Below are 24,493 nucleotides of genomic sequence, written 5' to 3' on the forward strand. Positions count from 1 at the left end.
ATTCTCTTCCTTCCAGCCCTTCAGAATTCATTACTCATTAGCTTTTAAACTAACTAATCCATGTTCTCATAATGTTAATGGTACCTCCTAAGATATTCGTAATTCATAAATCAGGCTGGGGAATATTCCTTTTACTTGGAGCAGCCTAAATATCAGCCTCTGACCCTGATCACAATGTGTTTCAGCTCACAAACTATTTGAAGGCCAGGATGCCTAGTTCCTCGCCTTACCTTTTAGAAAGCTTTGCTTCCCTTCATCAAAGATGTTGTTAAAGTTTTAATTGTCAATGAATAACTTGCTCTGGGCTTCATTTCTAGGTACCTGGATGACCTCAATGAAGGCATTTATATTCAGCAAACCTTAGAAAGTGTGCTTCTCAATGAAGATGGGAAACAACTTTTAGTAAGTACTAGTGACCATTCAAAATAGAAATTCAAGAATGTCAGGCTTATTAGCATTACTTTTTTTCCCTGTGAGTCACAAATACATAGACTTCTCTTCTTTAAAGAGAAGCAAAATAATAATTCTCTTCTAACTGACAGGTCTGATTCTGAGTTTAGAACATAGTGGACCTTGAACAGAAGTACAAGGGAATAAAGACTAGGCAGAGTTTCTGAACTTCTTCAGGGTAGCAATCCTCTCCTTATCTTTTGCGTCCCAGACATCTAGCCTAGGACCTAGTACAGAGTGATCACTTAAGAAATGTTTGTTAAGTAAGTGAATGACCTTGAGGCATTTGTAATATCGGGATTCCATTTTGGCATCCCAGGCAAAAGAGCAAAACCAGGCCAACTGAAAGGTAGTCATCGGGAGTTAAAATTTATCTCGCGTATATTTTCCAAAGCTCATTCTGCACAGAAGGTGAGAACCGTTTGGGAGAAACCTGCATTCTCCTTGTCTTATGAAGCTTTTGGGAGCAAAGTGAGCGTTTTACCGTTATCACCCACCCTTTAGGAGAATGTACACTCTCGTGAGTTCGGCCATTGTCCTTTTCGCTTTGTAGTGTGAAGCACTGTACCTCTACGGAGTTATGCTGCTGGTGGTTGACCAGAAGATTGAAGGGGAGGTGAGAGAGAGAATGCTGGTTTCTTACTATCGATACAGGTACGCCTGGGCTGGGGCTTCATGTGCCCAGAGCACTCTTCTGGGTAAAAAGCAGTGCAGGTTTCTGTACTATTTCTGGGGTGAACAGCAGCAATAGGATCTAGAATGCAAAAACAGAAGATTCTTTATTTTTTCCAAATGCAGTACAGCAGTTAACTCTGTGTTTTATGTTATCATCATAGGTTAGATGTCCTATAGTCTGTGGATTATAAATAAATTATTCTACATGCTGTAGATAGAGATCTGAAGATTAACACATTTATGGTGGTTCCTTAGTTTTTTGTTTTTAAAGGAATCTGAATCTTCTTTCCCTTAAAGATAAATTTGGGAATGTGGAAGTCTAATGAATGTTCTTTCTTGGTTGGTTTGGGTTTGTTTCTAAAGTTTCAAATGTTACTCTGTGGCAGATGTAAGGAAATGAATGTATGAACTTTGTTGTCAATGTTAGGTTGATGACTCTGAAAAGTTATCCCTCAGGGGCCAGGCTGAAAGTGATTTCTCCTGTGTGTGCAGGAAACAAACAGGAAACAAGCAGCAGTACACATCAGGATCACATGTTAGGTGTGTCCATGCAGAGTTGTGACTTCAGGAAGTAGTGTCTTAAAAACAGGAGCCACTGTGACCAACTCTGTAATTTCAGTACCTACCTAGTACACAGGTTTCAGTTTGTTGGATTGATGAGTCTAAATCAGGACACAAGGTCAATGTCAGAACTAGTCAAAATTCAGGGAAGAAACAGCCAATAAGCAGGAGTCTGAGTTAGGAACTTGGGCCAATGATGTGTAGACTGGCACTAACGTTTTCAAACGTACAGTATAGGACAACCTAAATAGGGCAAGGAGGGAGGCCCAGCCGAAGGGGGTTGTTTGGGGACATTGGGTTTTCAGCAGCCCCTGGGACTGCGCCTCCATGGCAGTAAACTAATCTGAAGCCGCTCAGTGAGCCTGCTTCCTGTCAGCCTTACCCCTGAGGGGGGGGACTGTCTACCCACATGCGTGGTCCAGTCTCCTCAGTTTGACCAGCAGCTGCCTCGCATCTGTGTTTGTAAACGTGAACTTCAAATGGCTGTGCCTCTGTTTCTGAAAGTACCTGTGAAAACAAAAATAATAAAGAATGTAAAGAAGAAGGAAAACGTTTGTCTCTCAAGCCCAGCTTTGACAATCCGGCCTTGTTCCGGGGGCGCAACAGCGGATTCATGGGAATGTGAGGGTCCATTGTTGAAGGGACACTGAAAAATTGCAAGTCAGGGTTGTGACAAGGGAGGCTCTCGTCCAGTAGGAGGACACCTTCCCGACTAAGACGCTTTGACTCTCTTTGAAGGGTCACTACTACGCCAGCCACCCTGGAAATCAAGGTGTTTTGGTGAAATCTGCATAGAAAGTGCACCTCACCAAGAAAAACCAGTTAGTGTAGATTCTACTTTAAATTGTTGTAGTTTTCAAAATTACTTTTTAATACTGAAATATTGGAGCAGGTTCACATTCTTTATGCACAGTTCTGAAATCCAAAGAGCTGCGGAAACTAGACACACACACACACACACACACACACAGAAGCACATGGAATAACTCCTGTGGCAGCAAAACGGATCGAATCTGAACTCACATGAAGTCAGTCCTGAGCAAAGCGAATGTGACCTCACCTGTGCGAACATTCCTGCGTGTTGGTCCTGGAGTGCCCACTGAGACCCTCCAGGAGAATCACATTGTATATAGTCTGCACACCATAGAACTTTCTGATATTCGAAAAATACTATATTCTGAAACAAATCCAGACCCAGAGATTTTGGGAAAGGGGTTACGGGTTGTAACATAGAACTTACGTACAAGAACCCATCTTACAAGTTTGCTGTATTATAACAGCCTTTTTGGAAATATAATTTTGAACCTTAAGGAAATAAATTGATCCACAGTCACATTGAAAACTAGATAAAGAAATCCTTCTGCCATGTTGGACTTGTGAGTTTCTAACGTGTGCGGTTTGTGTGGCCCTCTCCCCCATCGCAAACCCAACTCAGTGCTGCTCGGTCCTCTGCCGATTCGAACATGGATGATATTTGTAAGCTGCTCCGAAGTACAGGTTATTCCAGCCAGCCAGGAGCCAAGAGACCACCCAACTATCCTGAGAGCTATTTCCGGAGAGTGCCCATCAATGAGTCCTTCGTCAGTATGGTCATTGGCCGGCTAAGATCCGACGATGTTTACAACCAGGTGGGGGTTGAGTCCTTCGCAATCTTAGTAATTTAAAACACTGCTTTCAGTTGCCCCCTCAGTTACTCCTGCCCTTCCTCCTTCCTCCAAAGAGTAAAAGCAGCTTAAAATTAGTTACAGCCTTTTAGCTATGTGACAGGATGGTAGAGGACAGAGGGGTACTGATTTGGGCAGAATCAGAGATATGGGGGAAGAGGTGGGATTTGAGCTATATTCAGAAGGAAGCAGTCACTGAGTGTGTGTTAGGTGTCTGTCCACGTGCTGCAGATGCGCAGCTGCCAGGGAGGCCATGGTTGCTGTACATAATGAGCTTGCAGCTGAGGAAAGTGGAGGGAGAGCTAAAAGAGTTACAGTAGAACAAGAGGAGTGTTACCTGGGGGGAAGGAGCATGTAACAGGGCCGCAACATTATAACAGGTCTCCAAGGGGGCAGGAGAGCAGGGTCATGAAAGCTCTGCAGCATTTGAAAGGGGTCTCACTTTCCTCTCCAAAAAGGACGTTAAGGGAAGTTGCCATTTGACTTCATTTTCCTGAAGAAAACATAATTTCACTAGAAGGAAGTTGAACCTTTGATAACTATGTATCATTTATCCCAGAGCACACCTGCTCTGTGCAGTTCTTTGGGTGACCTGTTAGTGTGTTGTATGAATATGTTAACTGTAAATAGAAGAGATTTTGTAAGACAACTCAAGATCAGGAACCACCTGCAGATAGTAGCTTTTTATAATATTTGTTGCCGTTTATTGAGACTTCAGTATGAACCAGAATCATAAGAGGTTTCTTCATACACCATTTTCTCTGTTCCTTACAGTAGTAGTGCAGAGTAGGCAGCATAATTCCCATGTAGCTTTTAAGAAAACTAAGGCTTAGAGGCCTTACATAATTTTCACGTGGTCAGGCAGCTAGGTAGCAGAACCGGAGTTTGAATTCCGGTCTGTGTGACTTCAGAATTCCTGCTAATTCTTCACTCCCTGCCCTTACCCCTTCAGCCTCCTATGCAGTCCATTTTGTCCGTTTCAGTTTTCTCCTTGCCCGTGACCTTCATTAGGACAGGGGTTAGCCTGTGGTTGTGCTGTGTGTCCACCCCACTCTCTGCCCTGTACCTCCCGTCCCCGGCTGATTGGAGCGGGGCCAGTCACTTGACCTAAGATGGGTCAGATTCCCTGTCACCAGGTAATTTGGAATTGGGCCTGAGAAACAGTTTCTGGACCCAGGTTTGCTCACGTCATGCAAAATCTGGAGTTTGGGGCAGCGTCCTTCTGCCACGTTAGAGAAAATCATCTGGAGGGAGAGCGAAAAGTTGGGCAAACACAAGGGGAGGCACTGAAGGCATTTTGGTTCATAGCTCTAGGCCCTTCCAGAGACCTGGCCAGGTTCCATGTGACGTTGCTCTGCCTGTCCTTGTACGGATTTCCTCCCTTTCCACTTCCAGTCCTCGAGGCGATATGCACTGTGTGCCACCCGAGATTCCAAGGACATGAGGCGATTGACCAGGGGGACACAGCCGCTTTGGAAAGGCAGGCAGGAGGAGACCTCCCAGCAGAGCGCATGAGGGGAGTGGCGTCTGGGAGCCAGGAGGAGAGCGTTCCTTTCCTGGGGGAATTTAAGTGAGAGTTAAAACGAGCCGTGGAGTCGGGTGGCTGTGAGGTTACGCGTGACCGCAGGGGATTCGGTGGAGGCGATGGTGGGGTTGGACTGCAGCGAGCTGAGGGACAAACAGGAAGAGAGAGCAGCAGTGGCCAGCGTGGAGTCTGTCAGTTCTAGGATACAGACGGGGAAGACTCGGAAATGGACAACTAGGGGGAGACCTGGGGTTACCAGTTTCATTTTGAAAGGAAAAAACTTCGAATTGCAACTGAGTTGAGGGCTGGGAGGAAGAGAAGAACGCGGGTGGTCCGGGGTGAGAGGGAAGGCCCTGGTTAGCGTTGCCAGAAGAATTGCCCCTGGCGCCCACGATCCTCCAAGGAGGTGGCCTCCCGGAGACCGATCTGCCCTAGAACTAGGGCGCATGTTTGGCACAGGGCAGTTCAGTCGTCACCAACGGCCGCCTCTCCGCACCGCAGGTCTCAGCGTACCCGTTGCCGGAGCACCGGAGCACAGCCCTGGCGACCCAGGCCGCCATGCTGTACGTCATCCTCTACTTTGAGCCTTCGATCCTTCACACCCATCAGGCAAAGATGAGAGAGATCGTGGATAAATACTTTCCAGATAATTGGGTAAGTATTACGGTTAGTTTTGTGTTTTTCTGTATAGCGAGCGCATTGGGGAACTGGCTTTTCCATTCTTTTGGCCTGTTACCCAGAGGCCATACGTTGTAAAGAGCGAGAGATAAAGTCACTTAGGTAAAATTACTTTAAGGTGTTGGAAACTTTATAAATCATAACACCAAAGAAGAAATCATCCAGTAAAATTTCCTGAGTCTTTTTTTCTTAAGTGGATACTTGGAAGATAAAACCATGCATTACAATGTATGTTGCTCTGGTTACAGAGACCAGGTAAGTTACACAAGCCTTTCTTTATTCTCTTCTGTTTTATGAATCTCAACCAGCAGAATTCATCTAATTTCTCACCCCAGAAGTAGGAATTTCACTGTTTTATCTATCAGACAACGCTGACTGACGGGGCTATGCAGGTGTAAATTACTGTGGGGATTGATTTGTTGTAACTTTTCAATGTTTCACTTAAGAATATTAACTCTTAAAGGAATAAACTGATTTAACTGACTTAATGCACACATGTGTTCAATGTCGTCTCTGCTCAGAGGTTTGAACAAAGAACAGGAAGGCGGGCCACGCTCTCAGGCGGCAGATCTTCTTTCCATCTGTTGAACTGCAGACCCTCTGGGGTGAGGGACCCGAACGGGCTCCTTTACTGGGAGGAGAGCAGACCGCAGCTGAGAGGGGCTACCTCCCGTCCACGGATGGCCATTCTCATGAGCAGGGACTAGGGAACGAAGATGAGAGCTCTGGTCGTCCAGCTTCGTTCACCTGCGCTGAATGAAGACGTGTGGCCATAAAGCTGTACCAGAGACTCATCTAGAAGTGAGGAAGATCGAAGTCCAGTTACAGGACACTTACACTCCTAACAAAGGCCCCTAGCACACTGAAAGTAAAGGAATAAAAGCATAATGCCAGGCACATGCCAACCAATAAAAAGCTACTAAGAAAGTATTAAGATTACACCTAGAAAATTTAAAAGAAAAACACTAGTAGGGCTAAGGAAGAATTGTATGTACTGTATTTTTAGGGCCATAAGACGCACCTAGGTTTTAGAGGAAAATAAGAAAAAAATGTGATAAAATATTTAAACCTGCGACCCCCCCCTCCACTGCTGCTGTGCCCCCCCCACCAGATAAACTATATTCAGACTATAAGACACAGCCCCATTCTCCTCCCAAATTTGGGGGTGAGTCTTATAGTCCGGAAAACAAGGCGATTGTTTTTAGACAAATGTAGAACAATGCCATTCTCACAGGTTTGGGGAGGGGATACTCACTGGATTTTTTTAATACAAAAAATTATATGTTAGCATGTAATGGGTTTATTGTTATTTTAAATGAATTAAATACTTTAAAAAATTTGTCAGTTTTAATGTGTAATGTGATAAATGCCAATTGATAAAAATCCACCTTTTTCAAAACAGTTCTTTGGGGTCCTCACCAGCTTTTAAGAGTGTAAAGACTGAGATGAAAATGTTTGAGTACCTTCTCTAGTCCAGTCCAAGTCTAGTCGAAGTGACTGCTTCCCTCTTCTTCATCTGGGAATTTAACACGCAGCCATTTCAGAGGAAAACCTTGTTTTACTTATTCCATGAATAACAGCCTTGTCACTTTTGATCCGAAGCGCTCATAAGGAAAAGCATTTCCCTGTGTATCTGGGAAATCTTGGTTTCTCATTGACTTTCTTTGGAAGGGCATTTAGCATTGGAGTGGGCAACGTGTAATTTGGTGCCTTTCCAGCCCACTGCCTTGATGTGGGTGAGTATTTAGCAAATATTGAGTGAGTGTCTCCTCTTTCAGGTAATAAGCATTTACATGGGGATCACAGTTAATCTCGCAGATGCTTGGGAACCTTACAAAGCTGCAAAAACTGCTCTAAACAATACCCTGGACCTTGCCAATGTCAGAGAGCAGGTAAGTTCTGGCCAATCGGATTCTCAAAAAGCTGCCCGCCTGCCTTCACGGGGTAGCAAAGGAGCCAGGGAGATTTCCCAAGGCACTTGGAAGATGTCCACAAAAACATGAATGCAATGATTAGTGAGAGCTGAACTTCTCAGAGTAAGATAAGTGTCAATTTTTAACGTGTGTGGAGTATGTATAAATGGGAGACCTGGGTCCTAGGGGATATTCAACATCCTAAGATGAATCAGAGTGGCATGGGGTTTCCATTGACTTTATTTACTCTTGCTTAGAGACTGTGTCCTTTGGATTGAGCTACTTTTCCTAGTAACCAGAATTTTAATGTTTCCATCGACAGGATGAGTGTGGAAGTATTCCTGTCACTGTAATTTTCATTCGTCATTTCTGGTGGGCAAGATAAGCAACAAGACTAAAGCCTAGAGTTTAAGTGGCTACATTATGTCTTTTCGATCAAGAGCACAAAGTAGAAAGAAACAACTGAGTAAAAAGAAGAATAAAATACTGTTATTAGGGAGTATACTTGGTGTTTCTAAACAGTTATCTCCCCCAGCCTGGCTGTCTGAATTTTGAGTTTCCAGTATGGATAGAATGATAGTGATTCAAAACCTTCTGCATGTTTTATTCGAGTACATTGCATTCCATAAATAATGCACAAAGTAATTCCAACTTCGGAGTGTCTCCTAGAAATGGATTAGAGAAAGTGGTGCTTCTGCACTTACCGGCAGCAGAGCGTTAATTTTTCATGACTGAAATCTCCTGCCCAAATTGCATTTTCTTGTTTGTGACATTGTAAGGAGCTCTTCAGAGTCCTGATAAAGCATCTAGTGACGGCTGTAAACTAACCTGACACGGTGAATGATGTTCCGCACTTAACTGTTGCTTTAGATAAAGCAGAACAACCAAATTTCCAAAAGGTCTGCACATTCATCTTGATGCACTGAGGTGTGTTTTCTGTTAAGCTTTCGTATGTTTGTGAGAAGTCTCATCTTTTGCATGTTTCTGCTCTGCTCTGCCTCCTTTGCTGATAATAATAATAACATATCTTTTATCTTCTGCCTTTGTGTTTCTTTTCCACCCAAAATAGAAGGGAACCGCCTGGTCCACTTCTCCACTTATATTTGAAGAAACCAGTACACAGAAGTTAAACCCAAAGTCACACCAATATGTAATTCCAGCCAGGACTAGATTTTAGTCTCTTAATTCTAAGTTCAATACTCTTTTTTAAAATGTCCAATACACCACTCGCCTTTGAGCCTTTTCAGCTACGGGACATATGTTAGTCATCTCATAGAAATGTTAGCACCCAGCCCGGAATCTGCTTGAGTGTGACTCGCTTTCAAGACACGTAATTCTCTCTCTTTTTAAAAATGTATTTCCTTTTTTTTACTTGCCAAGGCAAGCAGGTGTGCTTCGGCCAGTGAGCGAGTGCACGCTCAAGTGCAGCAGTTCCTGAAGGAGGGCTGCTTGAGGGAGGAGATGGTGCTGGACAACATCCCCCGGCTGCTGAACTGCCTGAGAGACTGCAACGTCGCCATCCGGTGGCTGATGCTGCACACGGCTGACTCGGGTGAGGCACGAACGGGGGCCATCTCTGTCGCTCCGCAGAAGGGCTTTCAGAGCTGAGATCTGCTTAGGTTTAGGCCTTGGATGAGAATCAAGTTGCTTTCTTACTTAGTCACTTCCGTGCCTCCTTGGGCAAGTCAGTACCCTCCTGAAGAGCTCCTTTGTCCTATACTGTTAGGTGCGTGGAATCGAGAAATTTACCTCCCATGTCCAAGGGGCTTGTCACTGGCCAAGCTGGGAGATCGATGTATGCGTATGAAAAGTAAAACTTCAGCTCTGGAAGGCAGAATAATGTCTCCCTGCTCATCCCTCCCGTGGATGTTCATGGCCTGCCCCTCAGAAACTGGATGTGTTATGTTGTATGGCAAGGGAGAGTTCAGGTTGCAGATGGAATCACTGCTTCTAATCAGCTGATCTCAAAGGAAGGAGATTATCCCAGTGCAATCACAGGGGCCCTGAAATTGGGGAAAGGGAAGCAGAAGAGGCGGAACTAGAAAGATGGCATCTTGAGAAAGACTTCACGGGTCACCACTGGCTTCAGCAATGGAGAGGGCCCCAGGCCGAGGAGTATGGACGAAGGGCAGCATGTAAATGTTGGAAAAGAGAGGAAGCGGGTTCTCCCCTGGGGCCCCCAGAAGGAGCACGGCCCTGCTGACGCCGTGGCTTTAGCACAGTGAGGCCCGTTGGGGACTTCCCGCCGTCTTAGACCCTTTTCCCAGGAGCTGCTGTCCAGCCGTTTTCATCTTTTCTCCCGTGTTGCTTCTCACCCTGGGCCTCTCTCCAGTTTATAGTTTACTCGCAGCACGAATTAATCTCAGAATGGATCTGTTTTTAATTAGTTGAGTTGGCCTTAAGTAGACTTCAGCTCTAATTTGAAGATTTTACTACGTTGACTCAGCTATGATCCTCTTTGCCAAAAGTCTACCTTCCCAAGCCTACAAACAGCTCAGGGCCTGGTTCTGTCCTGTCTCGAATCCAGCAGCAGTTTCGCAGTGACTCAGGCTGTCTCCGTCTTCCAGACGGCTGTCCTGACGGCCGGGAGCCGGCGGGCTCCTGGGTCTGCACCGTGCCGGGGACCACCTCGGCTGCCTGGAGTCCCTGCCTCCCTCCGCAGCCACATCTGTTTCCCATCTCTGTGGCTGGCCGTGGTCTGACCTGATTGCACAAGGTCATAATTTACCAGGAACACATGGTTTGCCTCTGTGGCAGTGAGTCACATGTGGGGAAAGTAACTGCTTATTTAGCTTTTCTGGTGTTTCAGTCATGGTGTGCAGAGAGGAAAACATCCTCCCCGTACCCCGGCCTGTTAACCAGCTGCAGGCATCTCACCCAGGCGCGGCGGCGTCTGCGGTGCCTTGAGGCTGTTAAAGAAACAGACTCGGAGCCAACGCTGGCGAGGCAAGGCTAGCTGGCTGGTGGAGTCCCACCCCCACGTTATCACGGCTCAGATCCTAGGGAGAGGGCCAGGCCCAGAGAACACTGGGACCAAACCTGGTTTATACTGGGGAGTTCATCATCAATGCACGGTGATGTACCCTGTCCAAAAAATGAAAGCAAATTACTATCAGAAGTTTTCCCGTTGAATTAAAGTTAATACAGCCCTGGCTGGGTGGCTCAGTTGGTTGTAGTATTGTCCTATACACCAAAAGGTTGCAGGTTCAATCCCCAGTCAGGGCACATGCCTAGGTTGCAGGTTCAATCCCCAGTAGGGACACATACCAGAGTCATCCAGTTGGTGTTTCTTTCTCATATCGGTATTTGTCTCTCCTCCTCCTCCTCCTTTTCCTCTTTCTTCATCTTCCTCTCCCCCTCTTCGTCCTGCTTCTTCTCTTCGTCCTCCTCCCCCCACCCCCAGTCTCTCAAAATCAATGAGTACATCCTTGAGTAAGGATTCAAAATCCTTACACATTTGGTGCGGGTTGTTTTTTAAGTTAGGCAAATATGAAACTGAAAAATTGTCTCCGTGGGATCGGTGCCACCAGTTCCGAGGCGGTCGTGGAGACTGTGGGACAAATCAGAACTCTGCAGTTTGCCGTGAGAACCGAGGCCTTCTCCCGGTTGTCCGGAGTCTCCTCCTGACGGAGTAACTTAGAAACCAGCACAGGCAATGGCCTTCCGCGGGCTTCACCATAAGTGAAGCATCCAATGACCCCTGCGTTTGCTCTTCTACATGGTCGTTGTGTGTGTGTGTCGGACATTCCGAGATGCTGATGGGAGGGGCAGGGAGGCAGGGACGTGCGCATGTGGTGCCAGAGTCACCCCCAGGGACCGTGAACCTCCTCAGCTGTGAACTTGACTGCGTTGCTTTAAAGTTTTTATTTTGGCTTTATTTGCAGTCCAGGCTGCTTTTGCTTGTAAATGTTTTTGCCTTACCCTATTTTCTTATTCTTTCTTAAGCAGTAATTGGCCCTATAAACCAATTTCAGCAAATATCAGTATTTTTTATTCTATATACTTTTAAAAAACATACTGTTTGTTTTAGTAAAACAGTTTGGCTTGGCAACCAAGAAACCGAGCAGGGAATCAGGACCTCTGGTGTTTGTCCCTGGGTCAGTCACTGCCCGACTGTGGGACCGCGGCCTGGCTGTCCGAGTCTCTGGGCCTGGACAGTGGCTGGTCCAGAAAGCCCCTGGGTCAGCTTCGCGCCTGGGGCTTCACAAGGAGCAGAATAGTCCCAGGCCTGGGGTTTCCCAGTTGCAGGTGCCACGTCTTTGTGTGGGTGACCCTGCCTCCCTTTTGTGTCAAGGGTCCTGAAGACCGCCCCAGGTTCAGTGATTATACCAGGAAGACTCAGCCTATAGTGGTGCTCACAGCTATGATTTTTTACGGCAATGGGATAGAAAGCAAGTCGGTACAGGGCAAAGGCGCATGGGGCAAAGTCTGGAGGACAGCAGGCACAAGCTCCCAAAAGTCTGGTCCCACTAGGTCCTGGGGATGCGTGTAATTCGGGGAGCAGCAGTGAGGTGTGCCATCCTGTGGAAGCCGTGGCCAGCCAGGCAGCTCACGAGGAACTCAGTGCCTCTGTCAGGGGCCAGATGCAGGCAGCCTCTGCTTGGCACATGCCACAGCTCCACACTCCCTGAAGGGGAGCGGGTGTTCATCACAAGCGTCACTCGGACAAACAGTGAAGGCATAGAGGGCCCTTGTTGCCAGTGTTCAGAATGATGGGAGTGCTTCCAAAATCCAGGTTCTCAGATGCCTGCCTTGCAGACAGGCCTTTCTGAGGGTGGCAGTCACGGGCCTGCTGTGTGGGCTCTTCCGCAGACTTGTCGGTGGGCAGAGCTCCGTGCCCTAAACCAAACGCCACCCCAGCAGACGGGACGTGAGGAGGCTCTGCCTACCCCTGTTGGACAACCAGCAACGAACCAGCCCCAAATGCCTACGAACCCTGGAAATGCTGTTGCACAGCTTGCTTTCTCCACTCAGCACGGTATCACGGATGGCGCTCCATGTCACATCCAGTCTCACACTTAGTAATTCAGTTACACGCTTTCTCCCCAAGCACATGCTTTTCACTGTGATCAATTTTACCACTGGTATACATTTGCTGTTTACCTTTTAAAGACTTAACACAAGGGAGAGTATTTGAGAATTCATATCCCATAGATCTTCCCTACACATTTAATAAGTGGAAACTGTCTTGTTCCTGTTCTAGCCTGTGACCCAAACAACAAGCGTCTTCGTCAAATCAAGGACCAGATCCTAACAGACTCCAGGTACAATCCCAAGGTCCTCTTTCAGCTGCTGTTGGATACCGCACAGTTCGAGTTCCTACTCAAAGAGGTAAACATACCAAATGAGTAGCTGCCAAATTCTTATTTTTTTAATTTATTTTATTGTTAAAGTAGTTTTCTGCCTTTTCTGAATTCTTATTGTTCTTATGTTTAAAAAATTTTTTTGAAAGACTGGGGTTTAGTAGCAGTGTCTCTGATTCCAGCTATGGATTCCGAGTGTCTGCGATCATTCTCACGGAGAGAGGGCAGAATTCAACGTTGAGCAGGCACTCGGTGCCAGCTGTGGCTGGAGAGGCCATGATGGGGGACGCGCAGGGCTGTGCAGGTTGCGTCTGTGAGGGACATGGGCACGACCCAGGGAGTCTCTAATGAAGAGGTCGGTGTGAACCGAGGCGCATGCTCTAAAGGCAGGGAGCAGAGTCCTCTGGGCACCTAGAATAAAGCACCTTGTCCTTCCCTTGACGACTCCCCTGAGAAGCGAAGCCTCTGAAGACCCCTGAGGAAGGGACCTGTCAGAGTTAGCAAACACAAAGATAGGGAGTGAGATGGAGAACATTCCGAAGGGAAGACAGGGTTCATCTCAGTCCTCCTGGGTGAGGGACAGCGTGGCCAGCTCTAGGACCCGAAAGACTGCTCGGCCGGAGGGGAGAGAGAGCGCAAGGGAAAGGTGGTATGAAACGAGCTGGAAAAGTGGGCAGGAGCCCACCTGTACCAGGCCTCACGGGATGTAAGTCGTTATTGAAAAGCCGTGAGGACTTACTGGAAAGGGCCTAAGGAGGGTGGGGGGTTTGCCTTTGAACAAGGTCCGCTCCTAAGGGCTTGAACGGGTTCTGAGTTGACTCACAGAAATCCCTGGGTTAGTCTTTTCCCTAAAGAAGCTTCTGCGAGCACAACAGAAATGGCAGACACCTGGGAATGCCCAGGTCCTGTGAACAGCAGCCTTGGGGGTCTGGATCAGGTGAGCCCAGGAACTCTCCCAGGACATTAATGCCCATTCAGAACCAGTACTAAACCTTGCCGCAGTCTGGTTAGGAGGATGGTGGAGGTCCCTTTAGCTTCTGGGTAGGCAAAGACACCGTGTTCTCCTGTTAAGTAGCTCAGAAAAAGTAGGTGTTGATTTTCAACCTGATGTTAATAGTTGTGCTGAGTGTTTTCAGCGTCTTGTGTCTGCATAACTTTATAAAATCAGAGGAATGCCGGTGGTACAGGCTTTATTTCCCTGGGCTTTTAAGAGGTAAAAGTGCATGAATATTGATTGTCCTCTTAAGAAATTATTTTTTTCATCATGAATACTGGAAAAATGAGCAAGGATCAGGGAGACCCCATCTGCAGATGAAGGGATTGGGGCCCGGGCAGAGGAATCTTTAGTGATCGGGCAGGATGAGTAATCAGCAGAACATGCAGCAGGGTGAGGACAGCGAGGTTCACTCACAGAGCCCGCCCTGTCTATGTGGGTGCCTCGGACCCATCAGTGCCATCTGACCAGCTACAGCAGCAAAACTGTCCCCCGAAGCCTTCACTGCACACCAGGTGGTCTTGAGTGTTTTGAATACTGATTCACAGATTGAACCCACAAGTTTTACAAATTATGAAACGGGATTTGGGTCAAGAGATAGTCCTTAAATTAGGAGGCACATCTTCGTATAAAAATCAGAAGAAATGCCCTGGCTGGTGTGGCTCAGTGGATTGAGCGCTGGCCTGCAAACCAAGGGGTCATCGGTTCGATTTCCATGTCAGGGCGCATGCCTGGGTTGTGGGCTGGGTCCCCAGTGGAGGGTGCGTGAGAGGCAACCACACAGTGATGTTTCTCTTCCTCTCTTCATTCCTCCCTTCCCCTTTCCAAAGTAAATAAAGTCTTTTTTAAAAATGAGAAGAAACAGTTTTAATTAGTATATTTATAGGAGAATCTAGGAACAGGGTTGGGGTGGCAGGTAGGAGAGATGAAAATATAGGTGAAAGAACCACTCTGAAGTGTCAGAAATTCACACTCCGCGTGGTTTGCTGTGTTTGTATTAGACATCACAGAAATTGGACCTCAGGACCTTAGAGCGGTAGTCAGCAGCTGCAATGCCACGTTAAAATGTTGAGTCCTGGTCCTCCTGCCCAAGACCTTCTGAACCAGAATCTTCAATGGGGGGGGCGGGGCTTAGGAATCTGGCAACCTGAGGGCCCTGCAGGGGCTGCCCATGCCCCATTCCTCTGAGAACCACTACCTTAGGGAGGGTCTAGCTTTGCCTCTCCATTTGCACAGAGAAAAACGGCTTAAGAGACAGCATCGGGGCAATGTTAACCTTCCATGTTTCTAACAAACTGGGTGTGACCAAGGCTTTCTCAGTAAGCCGCCTAATCTGGATCTTTCTCTTACGTGAATAAATGGCTTCTGTCCCTTCAACAGATGTTCAAGCAGATGCTTTCAGAAAAGCAAGCCAAGTGGGAGCATTACAAGAAGGAGGGCTCAGAGCGGATGACGGAGCTCGCGGATGTCTTTTCAGGGGTGAAGCCCCTGACCAGAGTGGAGAAAAATGGTAATTGCCGCTTGAAATAGGCACACAGATTGTGAGAAATGGGCGGAGTCAGATTCCTCACGTTGTCATTCATTCTGCACTAGGACATCGCCAGTGGAGGTCTCTTGAGCAATCTCCGTGTATGCTCTGGACTTCAGGTTTCTTATCTTTGAAGTAGGAGATTAAGCTGAATGAGGGTTCTTACTCTCCGGTTCGTAAGTCAGTCTTTGTAGAGTCATGACCCACAGCCTCACTCCACCAATAGTGTGCAAAACGAGTGTGTCAGCTTATGTGCACTTGGGGGTGAGAGGAAGGACTGTAACTATCGTGATCTTCTCAGAAGACTACTTTGTCCAAGAACATTGATAGCCACTGACATAGATGACCCGGAATGTTCTTATCTTCTAACCTCACTTGGTTCTTTTTCACTGTTGCACCTGCCATCTAGTGGCCTAAAGGGAGAACTGCAGACTGTTTTGTAACTAAATGTAGCTTAAGTTTAACTTTTAATTTTTATCCTGCTTTTAGAAAAAATTTTATCAATAGGAAAATTACAGTATTCCTTCAGATTTTTATATAAATAAGAACCTTTCAAATAACCCCCAAAAGACCACTCTGAATTTTAAAGTGACAATTACACTTTTTTAAATGTTTAATGTTTATATATCAAATCCATTTCGATAGTTATACAATAAGATTGCTTTTTGCCGCAAAGCTTTTGCTGGAAAGTTTTTTTTTTAAACTTTACTATTTTTAATCAATGGGAGCTTGTAATTACTGTATTTGGCTCTTGTCGATTCATCGGATGCGGAATGGTTGTCTAAAATGTATTCCCAAATTACATTAATTTCTAAAGGTCAAGGTCAACCAGTTTTTAATGATGTGACTGAAATCGGCAACATGTTTTGTGGGTCACCATACTGTGACTAAAAAACAAATGTAACAGTGACCAGCTCAGTGTGTGGCATCAGGCACATTAGCCTCTGCTCTAGTCCTGTTTTGGTCTCCATAAATACCAGCGTTGTTTCCAAGGTCATTCAGAACATTTTATACTTCTTCTGGCTGCATAGCATATTTCCGTTTAGGAAGTACTTTCTCGAAATCTCTTGTGTGATCCTTACAATCCTGTGAGATAAACATCTTTATTCTTATTTTACGTGTAAGGAAACCAAAACCTAAAACGTAATCACTGCCTATGGTGACAAAGGTCTGAAGCCTGGTTCTAACTCACTGCCTCAGACTCCAAATCTTGCCCTCTTTCTGCTGCTCCACAGCTGTCCTCAGTCCCCCCCCCACACACACACAAAATATAAAAGTGCAACTGGTGCTCCTCATGGCAGTCACAGTAACTTACATCATGAGCCCTTAAGTGCTTTTACTAGAGTGAAATCATCCCACTGATAAAAGAGAACTGTGGGGAATCACCTTGGCGAGATGGAAAGAGCAAAGCCTTCGAATGGGGACAGACAGGTGTGACGGTCCTGGTTCCACCACTTAGTGACAGTGGAGCCCTGCTTCACATTCTTAATATCCCTGGGCCTCAGCTTGCTTATCCGAGAAATGGGCCCCAACTCCCACCTCCACAGAGAGCTGTGCAGATTAAACAAGATGAAGTTTAGGGCTTTGTCTGACACACCGAGGTACTGGGAGCATGCTTCCATTCTCTGCCCTGTGAAATGCAGCTGGTGTGTGAATGCAGGTAGGGCTCCGCGATCCATGCAGATGTCCCTCAGCTCACCACTCAGACTTCATACTGCTGACACGTTGGTTTCCTCTCTCCCCAAGACATACCAGTTTTGCCGCAAAGCCTCTGTTCATATTCGTCCCTCCGTCTAGTGACAAACCATCCCTCCTATTCTGTCTGCCTGTGCAGACCAGAAAGCTCCCCATTGACCCTGTGTCCTTCGTGACTCCTCCCCACCACCACTGCCCCCTTGGGCACATCTGTTTACAGCTGTACTTGGGCCTTTAAACCTTTTCTACCAGATATTGTAGACTAAGCTACACAGGAAGTGTGACCTTTCCCACTGGGTCACATGCCCCAGGCATTCCTGTGGTGGTCTTTTGGGTAGGTCCTGAGGGCAGGGTAGACACGTAGTGAGAACTCTGTGACTGAGAACCAGATGTGTAGCCGATAATTCCATTACATTCAGGCCACAGGTACAAGAATTTTGGGAAATCAGTAGTCTTTCCTTGTTTCTGTGTTGACAGAAAATCTTCAAGCCTGGTTCAGAGAGATCTCCAAACAAATACTGTCTTTAAATTACGAGGATTCCACTGCTGCAGGCAGGAAGACCGTGCAGCTGATCCAAGCTTTGGAGGAGGTAAGGAAAGTCTTTTTAAATGACGCTTCTTGGGTTGCTAATCTGCCTTTGACCTACCCAGCTGTCTGCTCCTCGAAATCTGAGAATATGTTTTATCAGTAAAAGCAATATGAGTCAATATGCTCACTGTAATATTTTATACAGTGTCCTAGAAGTGGGAAAATAGTTACCAGAATGAAGAGAATGGTAGCAAAAATTGTATTTCAACTGTGGAAACATAAAGTCTTGGAAAAATAATTATGAAGACAATATAGAAACATTTAGCAAATTGTGGTAATGGGGGTAAAAGCAAAAAGAAAATTGCATTGTATACACCATTTTTAGGTTTATAAAATATATGCCTTGGAAAAAGCTAGACGTCATACAGCAAAGTGAAAATAGTGGTAGGATAATCATATGCTTATAAATGGTATATGTTCTTTTTTGGAAAAAGTTTGGTTTTTATCTACTCAAAAATTATTGTGCCAAAAAGAATTATTATATCTTCACTCTTAAAATTTTAAGTGTATGTTTAACTAGGTTTAAAATGGAAAATAAAAACATCAGTTATTATTGCTATAATAACTAATATTATAGTTATTATAGCAATAACTATAAACTTTTTTTTAAACCCCAGTCCATCTTCATCTCTAATTCTGTCCAGTTGGTATAATTGTGCATGTTAAAGATGTAACACTTTTTCCATCTGGCAACTTTCTTACAGGCCTGTTCTTGATTGTGCCAGGATTTTTAGGATGGTCACTCTTAACGGCCACAAAGCACAGCAGTGCATTGTTAGGTCCCAGACCCCCGCACCGTCAGCGAGCAGCAGCTCACTTATACTGCATCTAGTTCGGTTGCTTTTTGGATTTTCTAGTCCACAGTATAACTGTGAACAGCTTTGTAAATCTCAGGTGGCTTTTTGACTTTTGTGTTACTTTGGCATGTAGCCCCAGCCCCTTCCTTGAATTATAGACATTAAAATGTCGGGACATAGTGGCACCACTGTTCTGATTTAAAGAGGACATCAGGGGAACTTAGTCACAGACATCTCTGCCAGTGCCTAAGTTGTGTGGAGCCTGTTCTGGTTTTATCAGTCCCGCAAGTCTTCAGCATTAAGAGGATTTGCCAGTCCCGGTGCATTGATGCTGAAATGGAGTGTTCACTTATTACGTCATGTGTTCGCAGGATGAGAGTTACGGCTCCGTTTCTAGTCCGAGAGATTCGTGCAGGGTTGCATGACCTGGTTCACACATCTCTGATATTATAATTTGAGATAAAAATTTTGCCAAGAAATTCTGAATAAGTAATGGGCTTTATTTGGAGTATCTTCAAGGAAAAACGAACACCATACAGGCCACTCAGGATTTTAAAATTAAACATACTTATCTCTGTAACACAGGTTCAAGAATTCCACCAGCTGGAATCAAATCTGCAAGTGTGTCAGTTCCTTGCGGACACGCGCAAGTTTCTGCACCAGATGATCCGAACCATCAACATTAAAGAGGAGGTCCTGATCACCATGCAGATCGTGGGGGACCTTTCCTTCGCCTGGCAGTTGATTGACAGGTAATGTGGGCAGCCTGACGTCCGCCCTCAATGAAACCACCGTGAATGTCTTCTTACCACTTCCTCCCTTTGCAGTTTCACGTCCATCATGCAAGAGAGCATAAGGGTGAACCCATCCATGGTGACTAAACTCAGAGCGACATTCCTCAAGGTAAGCGAAGAACAGTGAGGTCACACCGTCGGCCACTGGGGGGCCTTCATTGCTGCCTCATTCACTAATTCGGCCCAAGAGTTCATGCTTTTAAAAACTTGGATAATTGAAGTATTTATATAGACTGGAAATTGTTAGCGATTTTTCCTTGAGAGCATCATTTTTTAAAGATTCCAGAAATACTCCAAGTGTGAATTAATAAGTTAGATCATCTTCCACAAAATTATATTTAAATGAAGAAATAGATTTTTAAAAGTTTTACCAGTATCTAAAAATGTCAGCCCTGTGGGTCCTGTATTCCCTGGATGGGAATTAAATCCTTTTCTCAGTCGTTTTTAAAAATTCTGCATGGCCCTTGCTCTAAAGTAATTTCAGGTCATGATGAACAGACAGATACTTTACTCAAATGAATTCATGTAAATTCCGAGATGCACTTCTTTCATATTTTAACATCTCTGTCATTGGCGATGGGTTTTGTCATCGATGGCACATGGCAGTTGTCAGCGTGTTTTTTCTTTTGGGGAGGGACATAAGTAACGGTGCGTCTCTCATGCTGTGACGTCTTTGAGTGGACTTAGTGCAGTAGTCTGTTGATCAGAACGTCTGGTTTCCACAGAGGACGAGCTGTCTTCTGTAGCACAGTGGCTCTCAAACCTGAATGTACAGGAGGCTCCCCGGGTGCTTGTCACAGCACAGACTGCTAGGCCCCCCCCCCCCCCCCCCCCCCCCCCAGTGTCTGGTTCAGTAAGTCCAGGGTGGGGGCTGGAAAACTGGCTGCCCCAGCAAGTTCCAGGTGGTATCAATGCTGCTGGGTCAGAAAGCGAAATCTAGAACCATTGCTATAGCAAAAGTCTTCCATTTTTTAAAGATTATATCAATGTCAGAAACTATTAATCATATTGACAAAGTTCAGAGGTTGTTGCTCTTTCTCGGCTAAAGCCCAAGAGTTTTGTTACATGTTACTATTTCTGGAAAGAGACATTTCTAGGACTTTTGGAAACAGAAGCAGAGATATCTTCTTTCTTCCAGCTTGCCTCTGCCCTTGACCTGCCCCTTCTTCGTATCAATCAGGCAAACAGCCCCGACCTTCTCAGCGTGTCTCAGTATTATTCTGGCGAGCTGGTGTCCTATGTGAGAAAGGTAAGAAGTGCATCAGAGTGATATTTATATTCTTGGCATAATAACGGCTATCTTAGCCCCGACTGGTGTAGCTCAGTGGATTGAGTACAGGCTGCCAACAAAAGGTTCGCCAGTTTGATTCCCAGTCTGGGCACATGCCTGGGGGTCCAGGTACCCAGTGGGGGCCGCGTGAGAGGCAACCACACACTGATGTTTCTTGCCCTCTTTTTCTCCCTCCCTTCCCCTCTAAAAATAAACAAATAACTAAATAAGTAATGTTTTAAAAACCTGCTGTTTTGCATACAAAAGGTATGCGTGGGGCCCTATAAAATGTATAGCCATGTTTCTGTCCCTTGTTAACTTTTATTTCAGAAATTCGCAGTACCTGAAAATAAATGCTTTCTTACTGGTACTGTGGATGTGCAGACATATCTTCACATTCAGAGAACTTTCACAGATGTTTTTTTAAATGCAGGCAGTTTTAACACCCATTTTACGGGGGTAGAGACCGGGGAACAGATTACAGTGGCTTCTTCAGAGTCACAGGGGCGGCTGGTGAGAGGAGCCAGGTCTGCACGCAGCACACCCTGGTCTGCGCTTAAAGTCTTCGGGTGGGTTTGGGTCCCTGTTCCAAGAACTTAACGGGGCAGCGTGGATGTTACTGTTCAAACCTCGCCTGAGTCGCCGACCAAGCTGAGTGTGCCCAGCCATGTTGCTTAACCCCTCAGATGGGTGCAGCTCAGGGAACACAGGCCATAGCATTGCGATATCTCTGCGGGGCCAGGCGGGTCAGGTATCGGGGGTTGCTGTGTGGGGCATCGCTGTGCTGTACACCTGGAAGGAATCTACTGTGAGTGTCAACCGTAACTGAAAATAAAAATTAACTAATTAAAGGTAGCCATCTGCCTGTAAGTAAGTAAGTAAATGAAGTTTGTGATGCGGGAAAGATGCATCTTTCTGCAGCACTTTTGTGACAGTCAGCTTTGTATCCTGAGAGCAAGTCGGGGTTGAAGGAGCGCAGCCCTGGGCCTGGGCACTGTCACTGGAAGGGCCCCGCGGCAGCCCTTCCTGTGGACCGCCGGCTTCGCTCGCACCGGGGCCCTTCCCCCGCCAGCCTAGCATTTGTCAACCAAGGAAGAGAAAAGAGGTGCTTGCCCTGGCCAACATGGCTCAGCTGGTTGGAGCATCGTCCTATAAACTCAAGACCTGAGGGTTTGGTCCCAAGTCAGGGCACATGCCTAGGCTGTGGGTTCAGTCCCCATTGGGGCGTGGATGGAGTCAGCCAGTTGATGTTGCTCTCAAATCGATGTCTTGTCTGTCTGTCCCCCCCACTCCCCACCTTCCCCTCTCTCTCTCTCCCTCTCTCTGGAATCAAGTAATATATCCTCGGGTGAGGATTAAACAAATAAAAGAACTTTTTAATTGTTTTTTGTCTTTTCCCCTTCTCGAAAGGTTTTGCAGATCATTCCCGAAAGCATGTTTACTTCTCTTCTGAAGATCATAAAGCTTCAGACCCACGATATCATCGAAGTGCCAACCCGCCTGGACAAGGACAAGCTGAGGGACTACGCTCAGCTCGGCCCACGATACGAGGTGGCTCGTCCCTTTGACTCGCGCCTTTCGATAGTTCAAACCCAAACCCTCATGGGTCTGTGTCACCCGCCAAACCCCAGGGCCACCAGACCAGCTCTGATGCGTTTTTTCCTGCTATTTCAGTGCAGTCATACCTTCTTTGTCACAGTGTTGTGGTGTCACTTGAGGCCTGGCCGGCCTGAGTATTCTCAGAGGACGCGGTGGTCCGCTGATCACTGTCCTTGTGAGTGGTCCTGGTGAATCAGGCCTTACTCTCCTTGAGCCAGGTTGCCTAGACTCTCCACGACCTGCAGCCAGACTTTTAAGTCCAGGCCATAGCCCAGCAGCCTCGTTTGGGTCGTTCTTCCCAAACTCCTCTGCGTTTCTTTCTCCCCGCACTGCAAGGTGTGAGAAGTGAGATCAGCAGATTGCAGTGAGATGTCCAGCCTCCTCACACTTCCTCCCGTGTCCATTTCACACCCTCCGACACAGCTCCGAAGTGACATCATGAGTTTAGGTGTTCACGCCTGGGGTTTCTGCACTTGTTCTAACTGACACATACAGCCTCTGTCCACCTTACCAGTGTCTCCTGGTGTTGCTTGGGGGGAAATGTAGATGGTAGTAAGGGGAGATTATCTTCTTAGAGTCCTGGTGAGCCTTCCCTGCTTGGGGGGACCATGCTATTGAGTCCTGCCCTCCTTCTGTGCACAAGCAACTGGGGCCCACAGGAGGGGAAGTGATTGGTGAAAGCTTAAAGGACTATTCAGTGTCTTCTGACTCAGTTTCCCAAAATGTCTCTCAGTGGCAGCACAAGGCCTCACTTCCGGCCAGGACACATGCACGCCGGGTCCCCAAAGCCGCCGGCTCCTTCCTGTTGTCTTTGCCATCCCGGGGCCGTTAGCCAGTTACTTGAGCTTCCCCTGCCAACGGTGGGTCTTTTTATCTGAGGTGCTCACCAGCCACTCTTTCTTTGTTAAAGGTCGCCAAGCTGACCCACGCCATTTCCATCTTCACGGAAGGCATCCTAATGATGAAGACGACTTTGGTCGGCATCATCAAGGTAACGGCTTTGAGGCTGGCCTGGGCGGCCTGGGCGTGAGACTCTCAGTCTGAGGGGTTGTGCTGCTGTCACTGTGGGAAGGGGGGACAACACCCCCACCCTGTATCCCTGCTTTCATATTTAGCTTTGAGCTTAATATTACTCGTGTATTGATGGAGGAAGAGAGCATTAATATCCTTACTTTTCATAATCCCTAAGGGTTCTTTAAGGAGAATCCATTTTATTGACTCTTTTTAATAAAGAAAAATGGTTGATGCCCTTAGACACGATAGCTGGCTGGTTCTCGCACCCTTTCAGCCACCCTTGGGTTTTTGGGGGGGGTTGTTTGTTTTTTTAGTGTTTTCATGTTGCGCCCCAGGTGCAGGGAGTGGGATAATTGTCCCTTCCTTTCACTGTCAGTCCATCGCCAGCACCGATGCCTGCGAGCCCCTCTTCTCTTCATTTTTTTTGCCTCTTGTCCTGGACACCCACGCCCATCCCCCACAGCACCCACTCCTTATGTTTGTCCCTAGACATACAGTGACCCTTGTTGTTAGCATGTGTTATTTTACGTATACATGTGTGCTGTCATTCTTTCCTTAACTTTTCTCGCTAGGTGTTGCTTTGGAAATACATTCGTGTTGCTTCTTTCTGCTGCACAGAATTTCTCCTTTTACTTAACCATTGCCCTAGAGACAGGCACCCGTGTTGCCTAGTATCTCACCTCTGCTTCCCCTTATCATAAACGGCATCAAGATGAGCGTCTTCGAACATGTCTGCACGCAGGCCTGGACGGGAATTTTTGAACTCTGCGTGCCCAGAACGGGTCCCTGGGGCACAGAGCTCACCGACACTTAACTTGTCTCAGTGCGGCCAGGGCGCCTTCGGAAGTGACGGTTCCCTGCGTATCTGCCCCCGTCTTCCCCAGTGCTTGTTAATTCCCGCCGTCTGGGTTTGGCTCTCCCAGGGTGTAGGACGTGGTAGTTCACTGCTGTTTTAATTTTTCGTCCTGTAATCAGTGATGTGTCCATTCACATGGTTCGTTGTGCTTTTATTTACTTTTCCGTTTATCTGATATCAGAATCTGAACATGTCTGGTTTTTTGAAAACTAAACATTTCTGGTTTTTTGAAAACTATATTGAATTTATATTGAATATATTGAAACTATATTGAATAACCTAGTAATTCAAAACTATTTTGAATTACTAGGTTAACATTTATGTTAATAAAATCCAAGAAAATATAGGCGATGAATCTAGATAGATACAGAACTTCAGTGTGTATTTTCTGGAAGTGTATTAAAAGAAATGCTGTTTACTCCTGGAATATTCATAGAATCCATTCACCATGCTTTTGTCCTGATGCCAGTTTGACTCAATGGATGTGCAGAAGTTATACATCCAGGTTACCCCTTCTGATTAATCATGAAGTAGTGACAGCATCTTACATGCAAAATGACCCACAGGAGAAGGATGTGATAAAACCTA

General features: G+C 46.3%; 1 protein-coding gene across 2 annotated transcripts in view; it reads left to right on the top strand.

Annotated features, from left to right (window-relative positions):
- Nucleotides 1-24,493, top strand: part of WASHC5 (WASH complex subunit 5) — a 49,631-nt gene that overhangs the window by 5,788 nt on the left and 19,350 nt on the right. For both annotated transcript variants that reach the window (XM_037166746.2, XM_037166744.2), the window contains exons 4-17: nt 318-402; nt 1,004-1,104; nt 3,122-3,314; nt 5,377-5,529; nt 7,332-7,445; nt 8,847-9,018; nt 12,670-12,797; nt 15,144-15,273; nt 17,464-17,576; nt 18,958-19,124; nt 19,200-19,275; nt 20,305-20,415; nt 21,847-21,987; nt 22,946-23,026. In XM_037166746.2, coding sequence (XP_037022641.1) covers nt 318-402; nt 1,004-1,104; nt 3,122-3,314; nt 5,377-5,529; nt 7,332-7,445; nt 8,847-9,018; nt 12,670-12,797; nt 15,144-15,273; nt 17,464-17,576; nt 18,958-19,124; nt 19,200-19,275; nt 20,305-20,415; nt 21,847-21,987; nt 22,946-23,026 — 1,765 coding nt within the window. The remainder of the gene's footprint in view (nt 1-317; nt 403-1,003; nt 1,105-3,121; nt 3,315-5,376; nt 5,530-7,331; nt 7,446-8,846; nt 9,019-12,669; nt 12,798-15,143; nt 15,274-17,463; nt 17,577-18,957; nt 19,125-19,199; nt 19,276-20,304; nt 20,416-21,846; nt 21,988-22,945; nt 23,027-24,493) is intronic.

This window comes from Artibeus jamaicensis, unplaced genomic scaffold (genome assembly GCF_021234435.1).
Source record: "Artibeus jamaicensis isolate MK-2021 breed Jamaican fruit bat unplaced genomic scaffold, CSHL_Jam_final scaffold_916, whole genome shotgun sequence".
Classification (NCBI taxonomy): Eukaryota; Metazoa; Chordata; class Mammalia; order Chiroptera; family Phyllostomidae; genus Artibeus; species Artibeus jamaicensis.